Below are 21,819 nucleotides of genomic sequence, written 5' to 3'. Positions count from 1 at the left end.
TGTTAATTAGTGTAGCTACAATTGAATTTCTTTTAAACTTTAATGGATGTGACTGATTTGTTTTTCATAGAACTGTTCATGGGTATCCACCTGTTCTTTCAGCTGATTCCTCTTTTCTTCGTTGAGTATGTAATATGTTTGAATCAAGTAAAACTTAAAGATGATGTTTAAATCTCTTTCGTTTTCCCTCCTTACACTTTTTATGAAAATAAAGAAAAAGAACAAACTTATGAAAGAATATATAAACTTGTCATACCAAAAAAGTTTGTTGTTTTAATTGCACTTGGAGTTTTATTTAAATAAACATCGGAAGAGTCGCGCAATCTTTATATCAGTTGTTTTATCTTAAAGCACTGATAAAGAAGTTTGTAGGTTAATCGTCATAACTCGTTATAATTCGTCGTTAACGGAAAAAATCCAAATCCGATTCTTAACTTAAGTAGTGATGTTAAATGTGACTTTAATTTCAACATTTTTTTTTGCGTTGCTTTTTTTTTTTTTTAAAGTAACAATTTGATTCGTACCATTTATTTGATCTTTTTTTTTTTTTTCTGTTCTACGGAGTAGAAAAACATAATTTCCCTAAACTTAAACTACAGTTAGCATAACTTCCTTTTTTTACAAATTTACCAGAAATTCTGTTCATATCATCTAGAATCAACACTTGCTCTGATTCTGGAATCCGCAATTTGAATGATATGGAATAAACTCTTCACATTTATCTGCATGAATAAAGATTAAGATGACTGAAACAGTAACGAGTCAAATCTTTCAAGAGATTAGAACAACCGTGTCAATACTATTGGCTTAACGTTAATTTATAAATCATAAATATAAACATCAATTGCTGTTTTATTTATTTATTTACATTTTCCGCAGTTCGTTTGCCAAATGAAAGATTCTTTTAAATAGTCGCTGGTTTGTTTTGAATCTCATTAAAAGAATAATTTTGCGAGAAGATTCCGCAAGGAAATTAAATCAGCTATTTTTACACGGTAAACAACCTTTTTTGAATATTATTCTTCAAAAAAAACCTTAACTTTTTAACCAATCTACTTCAACCACGTAACTAGGTGAAAAAATATCAAAAGTATTTGAGTCATATTAAACCAGATAACAAAAAAAGCAAGTTTATTTAAGTTGAAGTCAGTTAAAATAAACTTGATTATTTTTTCTTTTAATTTTTAGTACTTGTAAAGGTTCACAATAAATAAAAAGAAGAAAAGAAAAAAGTAATAATAATTATATCTATTAACATTTTTCCAAAGAATAACTTTTAACAGCCAAAAATATAGGAATATAATTATAGTATAATCAGATATTGCCGTTACAAACCATTAATAATATCGAATATATATTAATAGGGTAATATCGAATTAAAAATACTTTCTATTGTTGCTTTTGTTGGCGAATTTCTTTGGGAACTAATATTTTTTTACAAATAGTTGTTCTCATGTCTCTGATCAATCAACTTTTTCTCCTTTACTATCTGGAAAGAAAATAAGTTAAAAGCATAAAAGTGAAGAGGTTTTTCGGTTACATTTTTATTTCCGCTTAAATTTTAGATGTTCAGAACTCATAGTGAAAAAACATCATCACATGTCTCTGCTATTCTTAAAAATATATATTTTTGCATCTCCTTTCTGTAAAATATATATTTTACCTCATTTAGAAGCAGGTTTCGTGGGTTGAAAAGATGTATTTTCAACCACCCTCAAAGAACTTTGTGGGTCGCCAAAAGGAAGTTAATCTCATTCATGAAATATTTATCCAATCCGAAAAGTTAGCAAAAAAAATGGTAGTTTTAACGGGCATGGCTGGTATTGGGAAAACACAAATTGCTCGTCAATACGCTTATGAATATAAACACTGCTACGATTATATCGTGTGGATAAATGCATCGTTTAATGCATTAAAGGATTCTGTAAGAGACTTTGCTCGTGAGATCGGAATAAAAGTACGAGACTCCAGTGGGGCTTTTAAAAGTGAGGTCATATCTAAGATGATTCACAACCATTTTAGAAACGGCAGGACTTTATACATTTACGATGAAGTCGATGATATCACCGTGATAAACTTTGACAATTACGTAGATCATCATCCAAACTCTTTTACCATGGTAACTTCACAATGGAACTGTTGGAGCATCGAATCAACTGTTATAAAAATAAGCTCTTTTTTACCAACTGAAGCAATGATGTTTTTACAAAACCAGCTTTTAAATCAATCTAATGAAAGACTGCAAGAAATTGCAGCAATGCTTTGGTTCCATCCTCAAGCGCTCAATCAAGTTATTGTGTACTTGAATACGAGTTTAACTACAACTTTAGACAAGTTTCTTATCGACTTTCAAGCCGATCCTATTGCTATACTAACTGCGAAATCGCGTAAAGAAACTCAAAGCAAATGCGTAGTCAAATCAATCAGCATTATTTTAAAAAAGTTAGAGATAAACAAAGAAAAGCTCTCATTCAAAATTCTCAATTGCTTATCGTATTGCGATGGTCAACACATTACATTGGATTTTTTGATTAATTTAGCTGATTATTTGGGAGAAAAAGATCGTTTTAAGATTGACCAAGCAATTCAAACCCTTGTAAATTTCTCTTTGTTAACGGTTGAAAAAGCAGGTCATAAAGAGGTTAGCCTAAAAATAAAAATGGAAAAAGTAACACAAATTGTTACGCAAAAGACCGAACTTAGTTACGCAAAAAATCGAATGGTTACGCAAAATATCGATTATAAAGACACGATGCTAAAGTTCACAGAAGAAAAAATAAACTCAATAAAACACTTTCCTTTCACTCTAAGTAAGTGCTGGATGACTCATATTCTTCATATGATGCAAGTTTATAAAAACGAAATGCAAAACATCGTAAATGTAAGACTACTACAATATGCGGATTCTGGGACATTGATACTTTTCCATACTTAAGGAATTCAAGATGGTATTGTGTTTTTAAAATGTAAAAATGCTATTAGATTTCCATCTCATTGTTAATATCATGCCGGAACCTGCAAAGAAGTATAAAACTGTATCTTTTTCGTAATTTATTCTAGACTGAAGAGTTGATCATAGTTCATAAATGTAAAGCATGGTTTTAGTTTGTAATGTCCAAGGGCTAGGGTGTGAATACCGTCTTGCAAGATGTGTCTTTTGTCATCGTTAGCGCTGAGTGCGACTTTGTTGATTTCTTCGGTGTAAATGTTATGCTGATGTGATCGGATAACGTTCATGGTTTGTTATTTTTAAAAAAAATTTATTCTTTAAAAATTTCACCACAAGGTATTGATAACTTCTTGAAAGTCAAGACCTTCATTCAATTTTTTTAAGATGTAAAGACACAAATGACCACAATAAGACGTATCACCAAACTGAACTCTCTCGCTGTTATAATAAACAGGGCTTTTCAAATAGTCAACGAGCTCGACAAGAGGAGGCTGGGCATAAGAGTCAAAACTGTATTTTTTGTCTCCGTCTTTATACCAACAGACCCAATGAAATCCACCAGTGCTTGAATCTCCCGTATTCACGATTCCACATTCTTTTTTCATTGGCTTTTTTGGTAACTCATCCCTGACAAACACACCTTGAAAGTTTTTTAATTTTAACTGTTTAGCAGCCTTTATCAATTGAAAGTTAGTTAAAGCTTCATTAGGTAAAACAATTCCTTCTACATCAATCCATTGAAAGTCAATCATTTTTTTTTTTAATTTCTTAAAAAGTTTATCCGAATTTTTTAACAAGCGATTTTCATAGAATAGCACCTAAAAAGGGTTTACTATTAAAGGGCGAGTTAGGTCCGAGTAATAATCCAGCTCCAGCAGATTGATAGCCTTTTCCAGTTTTAATGAAGAGTCCATCACCGTAAACATTTTTAGTCCATGGGGTGATAAACAATCCTTCTCCACCTAAAGTTTTTATCTTCATTCCTTTCCCATTTTTGCTCATATAAAAAAGACCTCTTCCAGCAATTTTATCAACCATAGCAGAACCGGCAGAAGATCCTACACCTGCTAACAATCCAGTAGCTAGAGCTGGGACTACTCTTGTAGCAAGAGTGCTGCCTATCATACCTAATAACGGTAAAAGAGCTCCGATAAATCCACCTTCAACTTTCGAGTTGTATGATAATTGTTTTCTGCTCAGTTTGAGTGTGACTCCTTTACCAGCTTCATACGCTTTTCTAATTTTATTCAATTGCGCATTAGTGATAGCGAGAACATGTTTACCGTTCAAGTCTTGATGAGAAAGCTTAATGCTAGTATCGGTTTTGTCTTGAATGGCTTTTTTAATTTTATCAGATTGGCTCTGCGAGATATTAATTTTGATATTTTGATAATTGCTCATTTTTTATGTATTAAAAATTATTTATTTCACTTCTCGAATATGATATCGTATTGCAATATCCTCTCCACGAAAATCAACCAAATCTCCATTCTGATCAATGATGCGAGTAACCATTGTTGAAATTTCAAACAGTTTAACAGGAAGATAAATCAAATGCATTGGTCTCTCAATGATTTTATAGCCAGGACTAACATTTGGATAAAAGGAGTAAATGCAATTGAGTTGGGTTCCATTAATATAGGATGATCCGATAACGTTGTTAACGATTCTGATGGTGCTAATGCTTGAAATTCTAACGATTTGATCCGACTCGTATTCGGAATTGGAATTTAATTTTCTTTTAGTAAACCCTAAAACTGATGCGATGCTGTTTTCCACGTTCAAATCCATCAAATAATTCATTCCAAGTGTGATGGTTGATTTTAAAGTGCTTAAATTGGATCCGATTTTTATGTTATCGGGAGAGTAGCTGATTTTATTTGCTGTGACGTAGCTAGCGCTTTGAGACGCATAATTTTTTATTGTGTTTGAGACGGTCTTTTGTAAATAATTGTTGATGTCTTTAATGTCATAGCTTCCTGATGGAATGTTAATGTTCTCCCAATGAGCTCCATTGTCCATGCTGTATTTGAAAGAATTGTTTTTACTGTTTACATTTGGAATGCTGTTGTAAGTCTCAAGACCGAGAAAAGCCATTTCATAACTTTTTCCTTCGTCAAAAACGATTTTATCCAAAAATTCAGTAGTGATAACACTTGATTTTCCATCTACACCGATGATTATACCTGTCATTTTTAAAATAATAATTATTTTTTAAATTGTTTTAGAAAAATAAAAAATCATCAAACCCGCTTCGGTACTTTCCCTCGTTCTTTTTAGAAGAGAGATCAATGACAGCAAATCCGTAAGGTTCATTCCAGCAATGATTGCAAAAGGCTTTAAAATCTTCTATTTTCATATCGCAGGAAACGTGATCTTGATAAATGTGATTAACGCTTTTTTGGTCTTGTTTAAAGAGACAAATAAAGTTAGCATTTTCTCTAATGGTATGTCTTGGAATCTCGAAATAGTTTTGAGCGAGGTAAAAGCAGTCGACGTTAGAGTGCCTTCCTCGGATGTAGTATTTTTCACATTTGTTTTGATTAGTCAATTGCAAATCGTCAAAGATCATTAAATTGTTTTTGGATGAATCAAGATCTTCAGGTTCAGGTACATCGTCTGCTGTTTCGAAAAATTGACATTCCATATCATCATTGTTGGAATATTTTTTTGAAAGATCGTTAATAACATCTTCATGGATTAAATTCAATTTTTCCATTTCGTCTTGTACATCATCCGTTAACAAATCAACAATATCCTTTTTAGGAAGTTTATTTTCGAACGAGCTTTTGAGTATTTTGTATTCCGGTTGAAAAAGAGATTTTCCAAACACTTGCAAATGATTGTAATCTAGCCATCCAGGTCTTAAAAGTAAATTGAGCAGCAACGTTGTTTTTCCGTATCCAGACTTTCCAACGATGATTCCTCGAATGCTTCTCGGTAAAAGCTTGCTGTTGTTTCTTTTGGTTTTCCCAATTTTACACGACAATTTCATCACTTCCATATTTTTTATATTAAAAAAGTTTTTATATATGTTAAAAAATGTACTGTGTTAAGTGTAGAAGAGAGACTGATACCATTCACTTGAAAAACGAGATCACAAAAAACAACAAGCATATAGTCAAAGGAGCTTGTGTCGTCTGCGGAAGAGGTAAATGCAAGTTTGTTTCTGCGCATGCGCTTAGTGGAGGAGACTTGGTAGAATCGATCAACAATTTTTCAAAAAAAATAAAGCTTCCATGGGCAAAGTTTCCAGGAGAAATGCACATTCCAGGGATGAACTTTGCAGGGCCTGGTACCAATTTAGACAAAAGGCTTACTTCCACAGACATGTATCAAGAGTGGAGCAAACCGGTGGATAGAGTAGACAATGCTGCATATCACCACGATTTAGCTTACAAGTATTTTAACGACAAGCAAAACAGAAATTTAGCAGATCGAATGATGCTTGAAGAAATGAACTCCATTCCAAACCCTACTCAGAGAGAAATAAGCGAGCGAAAAATCATCGAACCCATCATCAAAGCCAAAGCTAAATTCGGATTGGGTGTGAGTGATTTGAAATGGACGGATCAACTTGCAGAGGAGCTTCATAAACCGGTGATTCATCATTTTAAGAAAAGAAAAGTGATTGTGAACGACATTGATGAGATATGGGCTGCTGATTTGGTTGACATGCAATCGTTTTCAAAATTCAACAACGGGGTAAAATATTTGCTCATGGTGATCGACGTGTTTTCAAAGTATGGATGGATTGTTCCGTTAAAAAGCAAAACAGGTCTTGAAGTGGCTGAAGCGTTGAAAAAGATTTTCACAGAAAGAAAATGCGTCAAATTGTGGGTAGACAAAGGAAAAGAGTTTTACAACAGACATGTGAGAGCGTTGGGTGTGCAACTGTATTCCACTGAAAATGAAGAAAAAAGTTCTGTTGTTGAACGATGGAATAGAACAATGAAAGAGAGAATGTTTAAATATTTTTCAGCTAACAACACTAATAAATACATCGACGTATTAGATGAGATGGTGAAAAATTACAACAACACAAAGCACTCTTCTATTAAAATGACACCAGTGGAAGCTAGCGATGAAAAGAATAAAGGTAGGGTCTGGTGGAGTCTGTATGGAAAGGATCAAACATTACCAGCAAAACCAAAATTTTCCATAGGTGATCAAGTGCGAATCGTAAAAAAGAAGTCTCATTTTGAAAAGGGGTATACACCGAGATGGACTGAAGAGGTTTTTACCGTGTCAAATGTTCAGTATACGAATCCACCCACGTATAAAATCACTGACGCTAACGGTGAAGAAATACAAGGTACATTTTATGAACAAGAAATGCAAAAGACCAATCAAGACATATTTAGAATTGAAAAAGTCATTCGAAAGCAAAAGAACAGATCTTTAGTCAAATGGTTAGGATATCCAGACTCGTTTAATTCATGGGTAGATAATAATGAATTGTTAAGTTTGCAAAAATAGACACGCTGTTTTTGTATGATAAGAAAAAAAATTTGAATTTTGAGTTAAATAAATTTCTTTTCATATAAAAAATAACAATGAGTATGTCAGAAAATCAGCGTGCGATGATAGAACGGCTAAATGCAATGAATGAAAGGATAGAACCTCCAACGCCGGAAGAAATTACTAGTCTTGAAGAATATGCGTTAGAGTTGATAGAGAGAGATGAATTTACTTATGAAATAGAAGAAATTTATGAACAATTTATGGAAGAATATACTGAAAAATTTACGCAAGAATTTATGGAAAGATATTATTTAAGCGATGATGATTTTAATGTTTTAGACGAAGCTGCTGTATTTAGTTTGCCTAGTTCAGAAGATGTTGATCCTGAAGATTTACCTTACAATGGACCTTACAATGATACTATAGTTTTAGATTACAATTCGATGAGTGTTGAAGAACAAAATGAATATGATGATTATATATATAATGAATTGTTAGAAGATATGCGTAATGAAACGGGTGGAAACAACTTTATCATTTACATCAATGATGAGGAGGAGAAAAGAAATAGATTAAAGATTGAGGCGTTGATTGAAGGTTTTAAAAAGGATGAATATAGAGTGTGTGCTTCTGCTGCTTAAAACGATAATCATTTTATTCCTCACATATAAAGAATAAAATGATCTAAAAAATTTATTTTTAATATGTAAAATGCATGCTCCTCACAAGTTTTTTAGAAATGTTGCCTCAGCAGAAGTTCATAGTTTGGATTTGCAATTAAAAATTTTGGAAGAGAGGGTTAGAGAGTTGGAGGAAAGAAAACCAAACAACATTATTGTGTCTACGAAAACGTTAGATCATCCACCTTATTTCAACGTTAACAAACAATATGAGATTTTTGCTCAACAAGACATTAAATTTCCTCCTGTATCTCACAAGCAGATATCGTTGTCTGTAGGTTTACAATTAGACAAAGGAATTGCTGTCGTCACTTTGATGAATAAAATAAGCAACCAATTGAATTATTTCAAAAACGATGCTATTTTTTCCGAGTCTGTGGATGAGATATTTATAACCATACACAATTATAACAACAAGGAAGTCACCGTTAAAAAAGGAGAAAAACTTTGCAAGATTAACTATATTGATTTAAAATAGTTTTTTTTATTAATAAAAAATGGAAATATTGAATGAAAAACTTTATCCAGTTCTTCCATCAGCTCCTGTAGATGAAGGGCATGTTTATAGGCTTCATAAAATAAGCGAGATTCAGAAAGAGATAGAGAGTGAAAAAGCAAAGCGAGTTCATCTAAGCAAAAAGTACCATCGCGTGTTTAGGATCATTTCTAATGTAGATAATACAATCCAAACCTTATGCATTGCTTTGGGTGTGACTGGAATTGGTCTTTTATCAACCATCGCTGCTACCCCTGTTGCAATTGCGTGTGAAGGTGTGGCTATTGGAATGGGGTTTTTATCCATTGTAGGAGGACAAGTCAACAAAAAACTAGCATTAAAAGCAGAGAAGCATGAAAAGATCAAAGTGTTGGCAGAGTCGAAATTGAATACGATTAGCGAGCACATTTCCAAAGCGTTGATGGATGGAAAAATAAACGATTCAGAGTTTCAATTGATTATTGATGAGCTTCAAAAATTTAAATCCTTGATGGAGGAAATACGAACCAAAACCAAAAAGGGGATAGATGAAGTTACTAAAGAAAACTTGATCCAAAAAGGACGAGAAGACGCGATTCAAACGTTTAACAATTTGTTTAAGAAAGGATCAACGTAGTCGTAAAAACCAATTTATGTTTTTTTTCCACGTATTTTAAAAAGATGTTTTTCTTTAAAATACAAGACCTGAATAAAAGGGATGAAATTGTGAAAGAAATTAATGATAGACGAAAGAGGATTTATCAGAACAGCGTGAATGACAACATTTCAGATACGAATTTTCAAGCTGATGTGAGCAAGCTATTTAAACCTATCATTGAGAGCAATGAAAAGATGCTTAAAGGAAAATTTGTATCCAAAATGCCTTTTGAAGTGAACAAAGTTGGAGATAAAATGTACATTGGAAAAATGGAGGTTGAAATAGATGGAAATGATATCATTGTCGGTGAAGAAAAGTATAATGGAACAAAAGGTCTTTGGGAACTGATGACTGAATTAACAATACCAAAGAGCTATACCGATGAAGATTTGCAAAATTATGAAAAAATTTTAATGGACAGTGATGCTATAAGATCTGATTCGCAACCGCATAAACCGAAATCATCAAGAAGACCAAAGTATCAACAACTTATTGCTCCTATTTGGGAAAAAATGATGCGTATTGAAAAAGGTAAAAAAGGTCGCGGTGTCATTATTCTTCCAAGCGATCCTAATGCGTTGGTGGAAAAGCTTGAATTGAGTATAGCTGCTTGGCATGCTGGAAACACGGCTTCAAGAAACGAGGCTGTTGCTATTTGCGATGAGCTGTTGAGACAAGGAGAGATTAATAAAGAGGAATATAAATCGTTAATGAAGGCTATTGATAAAATTATTTAAAAAAAATTGTTTTATTTAAAAAAATGCTCATTGTGAACAAAAGAAGATATGTGAAAAAGAACGTTGTTGGTGGAGGTGGTATTGTAGACATGATTAAAAATTTCATAAAAAGAGCAGCTGCGTCAAGTGTATCAAAAGCAACAGTGAATTTGCTTAAAAATGCTGCATCAAGCAAAATTGGGCAAGAAGCGATTACAGCTGCAAAATCTGCTGGGACAGAGTTAGCCCTTTCAGCCATCTCCGCTGCTAAAGACGTGGCTATTGATAAAGGTAAAAAGACCATTGAAAAATTAAAGACTGGTTCATCTATTCAAATTAAGAAAATGTCTAAAAAGAACGCGATTCGAATTCAAGACCTGGTGAAAATGGGGCAGGGCATGAAAATAGTATGAAGATAGCATTCTATTGCGATGACTTGTTATAAACTTGCAATGTCTTGCAATGAGAGACATTTAAATGAATTAAATAATTTTTTTTATTATATAAAAAATGATAAGTACTGAGCGATTAAGAGTTACTGAGAACCCAGAGTATGATATTGGTATTGAAAAAGTTGATTTTTTTGAGTACCTTCCAACCAATCTCGATTTAAATTCTTCAGGCACGATTACTTTTGAGATTGACTGTCAATCGATTCAAACAGTACCATCAGAGGCTTACATTCTTATTGAAGGAGTGTTGAAAAAGAGCGATGGAACCTTTTACGATGCTAAAGACAACATTGCACTGGTGAACAACGCTTTGATGTATTTGTTTAATGATGTGACTTATGACTTGTCGGGAGAGCAAGTGGAAAGAGTGATGTATCCAGGTCCAGCCACCACCATACTTGGATTGATGAAATATCCTTATGGATTTCAGTTTGCTGATGGATTAAAACAGATGTGGTATATGGATACGTCAAATCTTGTTGGAAATTCAGGATTCAATGTTAGACGAGACCACTTGTTTGCAGACACTACATCCGTTGGAGCTTTTTCGTTTAAAATTCCGTTGAAACACATTTTTGGATTTTGCGAAACCTATGACAAAGTTGTTTATGGGTTTAGGCATACCATCACCTTTACAAAGAAAGAATGTGATGATGCGATTTATAGAGCGGAGAGCGTTAGTGGAGGAATGATCAACCTTAAAAAATTCAGACTTTATATGCCTCGCGTTGAATTGGATATTTCGAAAAAGACTGATTTCATGAATTTAATAGCTCAAAAAATTCCCATTCAAGTGGCTTATAAATCAAACAAATGTGAAAGACAGCTTATTCCAGCCGGTCAAACAGAATTTACCTGGTCGCTTGGAAGAGTCACTGACAAAAGCATTCCAAGATTTATCTTGTTCGGACTTCAGACAAACAGAAATTCCAGTCAAACAGTTAATCCATCACTATTTGACCATTGTGATGTTAGCAATTTTTACGTGACTGTTAATGGAATAAAGTATCCAAATTACAATTACGACTTGAATTTTGGAGAAAAGAGAGTGGTCATGGCTTATTCAGATGCGTTCTCTTTTGATGATAAATATTACGGTACAAATGAACTTGTTTGTCAATCTGGGTTAAGCTTGCTTGAATATATAAAATTATATCCGTTGTTCTTTGTGGATATCAGCAAGCAAAAAGAAAGAATGACGTCGGAAACAGCTGAATTAGTGGTAAACCTTAAATTTCGAACTTCAACTATTGCAAATACCATTATTTTTGCAGTGGTTATTTCTGACAAACTGCTTAAATTTGTTTCAGATGGAACCAACATGACTGCTGTTTATTAGTTTTTTATCTGAATAAAAACGGATAGCAAAACGGTAAAAGAATTGCGTGAATTAGGTAAAAGCCATGCGATAAAAGGTTACTCGGAAATGAAAAAGGATGAGCTTGTGAAAGCAATAAAAAACACAAGACCAGTCATTGGAGAGTATTCTAAAGAATCATGATTTTTGAATTGACTTAAAAAAAATCTTGGTATAATAAAAATGAGATATACAACATCGTATTTGAAAAATTTGTTGAATGAAAACGGCGTTAGTAAAACAGCAGAAGATTTAATAACGTTGATGATGCTTGCGGTTGAAAATAATTTGATCAGTAAAGATGAGATTTTGGAAAGAGCAAAAGAAAAAAAAGTAAAGCCTCCTCCAAAAGAAAAAAAACCTGTTGATCCAAAATGGGAATGGCTTAGTTTAGTTAAGAAAAAGCCTATCACTGTGAGAATAACCAACATTGAAACAGGTGAGGTGACTGAATACAAGTCTCTTTACAAAGCGATGGCAGGGACTGGACGTGGATGGAGATATTTAGAGCGTCGAGATGGAAAGGTGGATGATGGAATCAAGATTGAATTTTTAAATTCTGAAAAGCTTGAAAAACGTAAAAAGCAGCAAAATTGATTTTTTTAACTTTTAGCATGTTAAAAAATTGACTTAAATAAAATTCTTGGCATAAATAAAAAAAGATGGAAAGCATGCAAAAGGATGATCTTTTAAATGCTCTTGATGATAGCTTTGAGTCAACTTCTGATACGGCTAAATCAAAAAGTTTGCTTAAATTTCTAAAAAACGTAAGAAAACTTCCAAAGGAACATCGAATCATTTTCAAAGAAATGGTTGAAGTAGCACCTTTTGAAGAAGTGATCAGAATTATAAAAGAAGACATTTATCTGCGTAATAAATTCCTGATCGGAACAAATTGGAAACTAAATGCTAGCGGACGTAATAAATGTCGTATAATCACTGAAAATATTAGAGAGATTAAAAATATGTATTCACGTCTTTCTAAATAATTTTTTAATTCTTTTCACGGGAGAATTAAAAAACGGTAAAAACTTTTCGAAGAAGAAAATATGCTGAAAGTGTGCCAAGATTTAAAAAATTGAATTGACTTAAAGAAAATCTTGGTATAATAAAAATGAGTATCTATTCTTCAAAACCAGATTTAAATGCTAAAGAGCAAAAAATTGAATGCATCGAAAAAAAATTTCTTTCCATTAATAAAATGGGTGATAAAACTGATGCTAAAAAGCAAAAAAATGAAAGTGGCTTAAACAAAAATCTTTCCGTAATAAAAATGGAAAGTAAAACTGTGAAAGAATTAAAAGAAATTGCTAAAGAGCAAAAAATAAGAGGTTACTCTAAAATGAGAAAAGGAGAACTTTTAATGGCTTTGCAGCCACCTAGAGTTGTATCTGCTCCTGCTTCTTTTCGTAGACGAACGACTGAGGCAAGACCTTTGCATACTAATGAAAGGTCTACTGTGGTTAGGTTTGTTAAGCCAGCTGTAAAAGTTTCTGTTAAGCCGACAAAAGTTTCAATAAAGCCTGCAAAAGTAAGACTTGTTGTTAGTCCTGAAAGACCTGTAGTAAAACCTCCTATTGCTCCGAAACCAGCAATCATTCCACCAAGACCTATGGTAAAGCCTCCTATTGCTCCAAAACCAGCTCATTTGCAAAGGCCTATCCTTGACGAACCTGTTTTAGATTCATCGCCTGTCATGACACCTAGACCGGTTCCAGCACCAAGACCTGGTTTATTTTCAACTCTGACGAGAGTTACAAAAAGTGTGACGTCCTATGTTAAAACTAAGTTAAATGATGTTAAAGAATGGGTGGAGCCTTACGTTCCCGAAGTAGTCAAGAATCAGGTAAGCGAAGCAGTGAACAAAATCGATGAAAAGATAAAGTCTATCAAATCGCTTGTATCAAAAACAGAGTATAAACAACCTGCTGTAAAACAACCTGTGGTAAAACCAATTAAAGTAAAGTTTAAAATGACTGAACATTCAGCGGAGAGTTCTGTGAGACAATTTTCTTACACACCTTCTTCTCGATACCAAGACATTGCATCCTTTTTTAATTTGGTAAGAGAGTCTGCTATTCAAACCATGGAAGTGGAAAGAAACACCAGAGTAAGAATTATTTTAACGTGTAAAATGAAATCTGTAAGCATGATGACTGGTGAAGAAGTGACTCGGGAAGCAAGCTTTTCATCAAGATCAGAGATTGTTCTAGCAGCTACAGATGTAAGAGAGCTCATAAGCGAAATGGAAGAAAAAGTCTTGGAAAGTAGTGCTAAATACAATGCTTTAGGATCTAATAGTATCCTGTCTAAGATTATAAGGATGGACATTAACTTTACTGCTTATGAACCTATCAGCGGTTCTTCCTATATGGAGCTGCCTAAAGAGCTGAAAGACAAAAAGGCGATCATCAACATGGAAAACAAGGATGATCAATGCTTTAAATGGTCAGTCACTCGAGCGTTGAATTTAAAAAATACGCATAACGAAAGAATCGATGAAGACTTGGTTCTAAAATCAGAAGAGCTGAATTGGGATGGAATAGAGTTTCCTGTTAAGCTTAATAAAATCGATAAGTTTGAGAAAAATAATCCTGACATTAGCGTGAACGTCTTTGGGTATGAAAATGAAAAACTTTACCCTTTGCGAGTATCTGATTTTACAGATCGAAAGCACTGTGTTGATTTGTTGTTTATTTCAAACGACGACACTGACCATTACTGTCTCATTAAAAGTTTGAGTCGGTTATTATCTTCACAAACATCAAAAACAAAAAGAAAACAACATTATTGCCGAAATTGTCTGCAAGGTTATGACCAGGAAGAAAAGCTCCAAAAACATCGAGAAGACTGCTATAATAACGCTCCAGTAAGAATCGAACTTCCTAAAGAAGGAGCAACTGTTGAATTTAAAAACTATAGCAAGTCTATGAGGGTTCCGTACATCGTATACGCAGACTTTGAAAGTTTCACAAAGCCTATCAGCACTTGCACCCCAAATTCGAAAGAGTCATACACCAATCAATATCAAAAGCACGTTCCAAGCTCCTTCTGCTATTACATCAAATGCTTTGACGACAGCCTTTACAAAGAAAAACCAGTTATGTACACAGCAGAAAGCGATGACGATGACGTAGCTCAAAAGTTTATAACCATGCTTGAAGCTGACCTTATAAAGATTTTCGACAAGATTGATATAGTAAAAAAGAAAGTGGTAACGGATGAGGATGAAAAGAATTTTGAGACTGCAACTCTATGTCATATTTGTGAATCAGATCTTAACAGTGACAAAGTGTGGGATCACTGTCATTTAACTGGAAAGTATCGAGGAGCTGCTCATAACAAATGCAACTTGAATTATAAACTTCCAAAATTCATTCCTGTTGTCTTTCATAATTTGTCCGGTTATGACGCTCATTTGTTCATCAAGAAATTAGGTGGAAAGCTCAATTGTATACCCAACAATGAAGAAAAATATATCAGCTTCTCGAAAAAAATCAAAGTGAGAGAATTCACTGATAAGAAAGGTAAACTAAAGGAAGTAATGAAAGAGCTAAGGTTTATTGACAGCATCAGATTCTTACCCTTCGGTTTAGAAAAACTAGCTAAAAATCTAACTGACGAACAGTGCAAAAACGTAGCTGAACATTATAAAGAAAAAAAACAGTTTAATTTGATAAGGAAAAAAGGTATTTACCCTTATGACTGGGTGAACTCCATTGAGAAATTCACTGAAACGCAATTACCTCCTATTGAAGCATTCTATTCCAAGCTAAAAGATGAATCAGCAACAGTGAAAGACTATGCACATGCTCAAAACGTTTATAGCGAATTTGGATGTAAAACCTTTAAAGACTATCACGAATTATATAATATTTCAGACGTCTTGATACTTGCAGATGCATTTGAAGATTTCAGAAACACATGTCTCAGTCATTACGGTCTTGATCCTGCTTGGTATTACACATCCCCTGGTTTGGCTTGGGACGCTATGTTAAAGAAAACTAAAATTAAATTGGAATTGTTAACTGATATTAATATGCTCAACATGATACAAAAAGGTATACGTGGTGGAATTAGCATGATCTCCAATCGATATGGAACTGCTAATAACAAATACATGAACAATTCCTACAATCCTTCAAAACCATCTACATTCCTACAATATTTAGACGCTAACAATTTGTATGGATGGGCTATGTGTAAGCCTCTTCCTTTTAGAGGATTCAGATGGATGACTGAAGAGGAACTCTCCAATTGGAAATCCATACCTTGCATTCTCGAAGTCGATTTAACCTATCCTGAAAGTCTACACGATTTACACAACGACTATCCTTTAGCTCCTGAAAGATTAACTATTGGAAAAGTGGAAAAGCTGGTCCCTACTTTAAACAACAAGGAGAAATATGTCATTCATCATGAAAACCTAAAACTCTATGAACGGATGGGATTAGTTATTACAAAAATTCATCGTGGTATCACCTTTGAAGAAGAAACTTTTATGAAACAATATATTGACCTCAACACTAGATTAAGAACCGAGGCTAAAAATGAATCTGATAAAGAATTTTTTAAACTCATGAATAACTCTGTCTTTGGCAAGACCATGGAGAATATTCTAAAACGCGTTGATGTTAGGCTTGTTACCACGAGAAAAGAAGTCTTAAAATTATCTAAAAGCCCTCGATATGAACGAAACAGAATTTTTGATGAAAACCTTGCTGCGGTTCACATGAAAAGAACAATTGTCTACTACGACAAGCCTGTTTACTTGGGAATGAGCATCCTCGATTTGAGCAAAACACTCATGTTTCAACACCACTACGACTACATGAAACCTAAATACGGGGATAAGCTGAAATTACTCATGACTGATACTGACTCTCTGTTTTACGAAATAGAAACAGAAGATTTTTATCAGGACATTGCTAACGATGTACTTGAAAAATTTGACACGAGCAACTTTTCTAAAGACCATCCTGCTATTGAAAACGCTGGGTTTAAAGTAGGGTTAAATAATAAGATTATCGGTATGTTCAAAGACGAGGCTGGTGGAAAACTAATTAAAGAGTTTGTAGGACTTCGTCCTAAGCTCTACTCCTATGAGGTCTTTAATGAAAAAAAAGAAGAGAAAAAATGCAAAGGTATTCAGAAATGCGTAGTTGAAAAGAAAATCACTCATCAAGATTATAAAGACTGCTTATTAAGTGGAAATGAAAAGCTTGCAGCTATGAACGTTATCCGATCTCATCAGCATAACATTTACACCGAAGAAATCAACAAAGTCGCACTCAGCGCTAACGATGACAAAAGACACATCTTGCAAGACGGAATTCACACCTTGGCTATTGGGCATTACAAACTAAAACCGTGCTTTACATTTATGGACTATGATCAACTCTTTGGTCTAGAACACGAGGACACAAAAAAGGTAAGTCAACAAAAATGATTGCAGAAATTAAAAAATTAAAAAATTAAAAACACGACGCCATCTTGAATTCCTTAAGTATGGAAAAGTATCAATGTCCCAGAATCCGCATATTGTAGTAGTTGTAAGTGGGAATCAAATTTGTAATTCTTTAACGAAAGCATATTTATTCTACGTTGAAAATAAAAAGTGTCCGTTTAGAAGAGCAGCAGAAAGAGTAAAAAATAAAGATGTTGAAACTTCATTTGAAATAAAATTGGAAAAAAGTTGTAATGAAGCATTAAAAGCCAAACATTATAACCAAAAACCTAAGGATAATGTAACAGTGTATAAAAATGCAATCAAAATATTCGAAGAAGCTGATAATTTGCGTGCGGAAACAATAGGAAAAAATGCTTTAGAAAAGTTAACATTAAAGTATCATGAAGCTATGTGCTTGTATAAGTTATGTCAATATGAAAAAGCGGAGACGGTTTTCCAGAAAATCAACATTTCAAGGTCTGAGTGTTTGGGAAAAAGTCATCCAGACACACTGCTAGCTAGATATTACGTAGCACTTTGCATTTATTGCAATAAACAATATGAGAACGCGTTAAAGGTATTCGAAGAAGTTGAAAGTGCTCGTGCAGAAACATTAGGAATAAATGCTTCAGAAACGTTGACAACAAAGTATTATGTTGCTATGTGCTTGTATAACCTATGTCAATATGAAAAAGCGGAGAAGATTTTTCAGGAAATTGATAAATCAAGGTCTGAGTGTTTGGGAAAAAATCATCAATACACACTATTAGCAAGATATTACGTTGCACTTTGCATTTACTGCAATAAACAATATGAGAACGCGTTAAAGGTATTCAAAGAAGTTGAAAGTGCTCGTGCAGAAACATTAGGAATAAATGCTTCAGAAACATTGACAACAAAGTATTATGTTGCCATGTGCTTGTATAACCTATGTCAATATGAAAAAGCGGAGAAGGTTTTCCAGCAAATTGATATTTCAAGATCTGAGTGTTTGGGAAAAAATCATCCATATACACTATTAGCAAGGTATTACGTTGCACTTTGCATTTACTGCAATAAACAATATGAGAACGCGTTAAAGGTATTCAAAGAAGTTGAAAGCGCTCGTGCTGAAACATTAGGAATAAATGCTCCAGAAACGTTGACAACAAAGTATTATGTTGCTATGTGCTTGTATAAGTTATTTCATTATGAAAAAGCAGAGAAGATTTTTCAGGAAATTGATAAATCAAGGTCTGAGTGTTTGGGGAAAAATCATCCATACACACTATTATCAAGGTATTATGCTGCAATTTGCATTTATTGCAGTGGGCAATATGAAAACGCATTAAAGATATTCAAAGAGATTGAAAATGCGCGCGTGGAAACAATTGGAATAAAAGTTTCAGAAACGTTGACAACAAAGTATTATGTTGCCATGTGCTTGTATTGTGAGGGCGGGGTTTTTGTGAGATGGAGATAGTATGAAGGCGGGTTTTCTTAGTGTGGCGTTTTTGTGAGTGCGGAGTGTGACCGCGAAGATGGTGTAATGGCAGTGTTCTTGAGTAGCGCAGTTGTTTGTTTAGCACGGAGAAGGAAGGAAGGGGTTGAAACTGAGTAGTGCGAGACTGATTGTGAGTAACGAAAATTTGTGAGGGTGGTAAAACTTTTCAATAAAAATATTAAAGGATATAGTAACAATAATAATGATAATGCCTTAATCGAAATATATATATATAAAAAAAAAAAAGATACTTACCACTGGTTTTTCATTCCTTACTGATGTTAATAAATATTCTCAATTATTTGTCTCATGAATATATTATCTTGATGTTTACAAATACAAACAATAAAATGTTAATTACAATAATAATATATTACAAAGTCACTCAAATGTATACTCTTACCACCTTTGGAAGTCACTCATACACATTCTCTTTACCACCTCATGGCCAAAGTGTTTTTCTAAATTTGAACAAGTCTCACTTGAAATCTTCTCTTTTTCTCTTTCCGAAACTCTTTTTTAGAATCTTGTTCAAAAAATTTCTTTGAAGTTTTCAAGTAAGTAAAAAACTCAGCATAATTTGTTCCCCATTAGTTGCAACAGATCTGATCCAAACACTTTTTTATTTGCAGCATTACCATGGGTAACCCTAGGGGTATACGTGCTTTATAAAAACTTAAACATTTCTAAATAAGATTGCAAGTTCACTGGCAAAATTTACATTCTTATTATAAAAGAATAAATCGAAAGAAAAGAATCGAAAAAAATGTTTTTTTTAAAACAAAAGCCCTTTTTTCTTTAACTGTTTAACTATTCTGTCGAGTGAATTTTTTTTCTCTTTTCATTTTTTGTTTCAATATTTTAAGTTTTTTTTTTTACTAAAATTGTTTGTGAAAAATTTTGCTTTGGAACTATTTGTTTACTGGATTAGTAGTTATAACCTCTGTTAACAATATTTTTAAAATGGAACTCATTGGTTTTTTTGAGCGTATTGAATCACCAATGGAAGTTGATTCCTTTTGTAGTTGGAATCAAAATGAAATAAAAAACACAACAAAGTCAGAGGAGTCAAAGTTTTCCATTGATACTTAAAGTCATCTTTTTTAAAATGGTTGCTGCAGATTCAACAAAATATATGGAGTGTAAATTGTATACTCTTAGTAGCCATTACCCATTTCTCACAAATACTTTTTTTAAAGAAATTTATCAAAAAAAAATGAGATTACTTTCATAAAACTACCTACACAACCTTAGGCTAAGCAAGAAATAAACAAATTTATTATTTGATATTCTATAAAGAAATACCATTATTAACGGGCGTCACGAAAAGAATAGTGCATTTTTGTTTTTTTTTCTCACTCAAATTTTAATGGTATTGATCTAAATCCCGTTTAAAATATTCACCGTTCCTTTTTCTACATAAAATTTCACTTTTATTAATGGAAATAATTTCTTGGACATGTGAAAGATATTTCTTTACACAATTTATTCTATACAAAATTTTCAAGTTTTTCTTGGAAATGAGAAACAATCTTTTTGTTCAACATACACAACTTTTTGACACGTTTTTTTAATCTTATTTTTTCAGTTCAAGCTTCAATTTGTCAACTCACTTTTTTTTCAATCGTACTTTTTACCAGTATTTGGTGAATAAATTCCGTCCAAAACAAAATAGCCCAATGAGTAAAAGCTAAGAGTTTTTGTCAATTGTAGCTGAAAAGTTGTCTGTACATCATCTTTAGGAAAGATGGCGGGAGTGAGCCATTGCACAGTCTTGTTGAAACGTCAAATTCTCACCGAACACTCGTTTGCCGTATTCTCAAGCCACAAGCAAAACCTTTTCGATATTTAAACCTTTTCTTTTATTCTTTTAACATATTAACGGACATTAAGAACAAGTGAAGTTCGAAAATTAGCACAATATGTTTTTGTAATTTTTAGAATATTAGAAGTATACTTTTTCTGCTTAAATAAACTTAATTTTGATACTTCAGCATCTTTAATTAGGTTTCGGCTATTGCCGACATGCCACATAGTGAACTTCGCTTTGACAGCTATAGATGCAAGTGTCCGTCAACGGGTTAACTTCATTTTGCAAAGTTTCAAAATTTTTCTTTTTCTTTATTTCTAAAATACAGTCAATTAACAATTCAATATTTAAGTAACATGTATTGTTAAGAACAACTAACTCAAATACCTTTATTTCTTTGTTTGGGGATTGTCTGAAAGCTGGCTATTTCCTTTCTTTTTCGTCAGCTTTAAAGTTATTCCAGTGATGTATAATGTGGCATCTTTTACTAAAGACTATCTGGTGCCACTTGGAACTCTTAAAATGTCCTTAGGCTTGACATGTGAGTAGCAGAAAGAGATGTTGAGCATACATTAAAAATATCTAAACTTTTTTTCTGCCTTATCAAATTGCACAATAGAGACACCTAATACTTATACTTTGGAAAAAGAAAGAATTCTTTTTCCACATTTGATACTATAGCTTCAGTTGAAGCAATTACAGGCAACGTACTGTTTTTCAGAAGATTTCCTTTAACCATTGATTTAAAGGTGAGTTTCCACTCATCCGTTTTAGCTACGGGAAAGGGAAAGGGATAGGAAAATTAATCACGTGAGCATACGTAATTTGTTATTTAAGTTTGAAAATTAATCATTGCGCATGCTCACATGATTAATTTTCCCATCCCTTTCCCTTTCCCGTAGCTAAAACGGATGAGTGGAAACTCACCTTAATACCATTTGGTTTGTTTACTGTAAGGTACAACTTAAGCCTCGTTTTGAAATTCGCGGACGTTTTTTTTTAAACATATTACTCACGCGACTACTTAGTTACAAAAAAATCACGAAAATTGATTTTCCGAAACTATTGACTAATGGTTTAAAACAATTTATAAACTATACAAATTTTTAAATAACCCGATATAACATTTTTAGCTATCATGTTAATTAAAAAAATTATAATGTAAAGAAAAGCTAAATATTTTTGAAACATTCTTTGAGAGCAAGCTCATATTAGAAAGTGTGTAAATGTTATTTATGTAAGAGCTTTCTTACTCATTTATATATCATATTCTAAGTAGCTCTAGGAATTACAACGCATTACAAAAATTCTCTCCCTCTCTTTTT

The 21,819-nt window shown here is 33.1% G+C and overlaps 3 protein-coding genes across 3 annotated transcripts; all 3 read left to right on the top strand.

Annotated features, from left to right (window-relative positions):
* Positions 1–1,672: 1,672 nt before the first annotated feature.
* On the top strand, positions 1,673–18,930 carry LOC145184634 (uncharacterized). Its single transcript, XM_090092529.1, has 2 exons — positions 1,673–2,881; positions 17,303–18,930. The coding sequence occupies exon 2, from the start codon at positions 17,611–17,613 to the stop codon at positions 18,661–18,663; it is 1,053 nt and encodes a 350-aa protein (XP_089948655.1). The 5' UTR covers positions 1,673–2,881; positions 17,303–17,610; the 3' UTR covers positions 18,664–18,930.
* LOC149886300 (uncharacterized) lies at positions 1,697–2,935 on the top strand. The gene has a single exon (XM_090094364.1). The coding sequence runs from the start codon at positions 1,697–1,699 to the stop codon at positions 2,933–2,935; it is 1,239 nt and encodes a 412-aa protein (XP_089950490.1).
* Positions 9,382–12,718, top strand: LOC149886299 (uncharacterized). Its single transcript, XM_090092527.1, has 2 exons — positions 9,382–11,617; positions 11,706–12,718. Exons 1-2 carry the CDS (start codon positions 10,454–10,456, stop codon positions 11,718–11,720), a joined length of 1,179 nt encoding a protein of 392 aa, XP_089948653.1. The 5' UTR covers positions 9,382–10,453; the 3' UTR covers positions 11,721–12,718.
* Positions 18,931–21,819: the final 2,889 nt, after the last annotated feature.

The sequence above is a fragment of the Hydra viridissima genome, unplaced genomic scaffold (genome assembly GCF_058129835.1).
Source record: "Hydra viridissima isolate aposymbiotic clone 2 unplaced genomic scaffold, HvirCarnegie_v1 scaffold_7, whole genome shotgun sequence".
Taxonomy (NCBI): domain Eukaryota; kingdom Metazoa; phylum Cnidaria; class Hydrozoa; order Anthoathecata; family Hydridae; genus Hydra; species Hydra viridissima.
The sequence above is the reverse complement of the archived record's forward strand: the minus strand, read 5'-3'. Positions and strand labels throughout refer to the sequence as shown.

What these genes read in the sequence shown, in the direction of transcription:
- LOC149886300 (XM_090094364.1), top strand. Translation starts at nt 1,697, where the DNA reads ATGTATTTTCAACCACCCTCAAAGAACTTTGTGGGTCGCCAAAAGGAA.
- LOC149886299 (XM_090092527.1), top strand. Translation starts at nt 10,454, where the DNA reads ATGATAAGTACTGAGCGATTAAGAGTTACTGAGAACCCAGAGTATGAT.
- LOC145184634 (XM_090092529.1), top strand. Translation starts at nt 17,611, where the DNA reads ATGTGCTTGTATAAGTTATGTCAATATGAAAAAGCGGAGACGGTTTTC.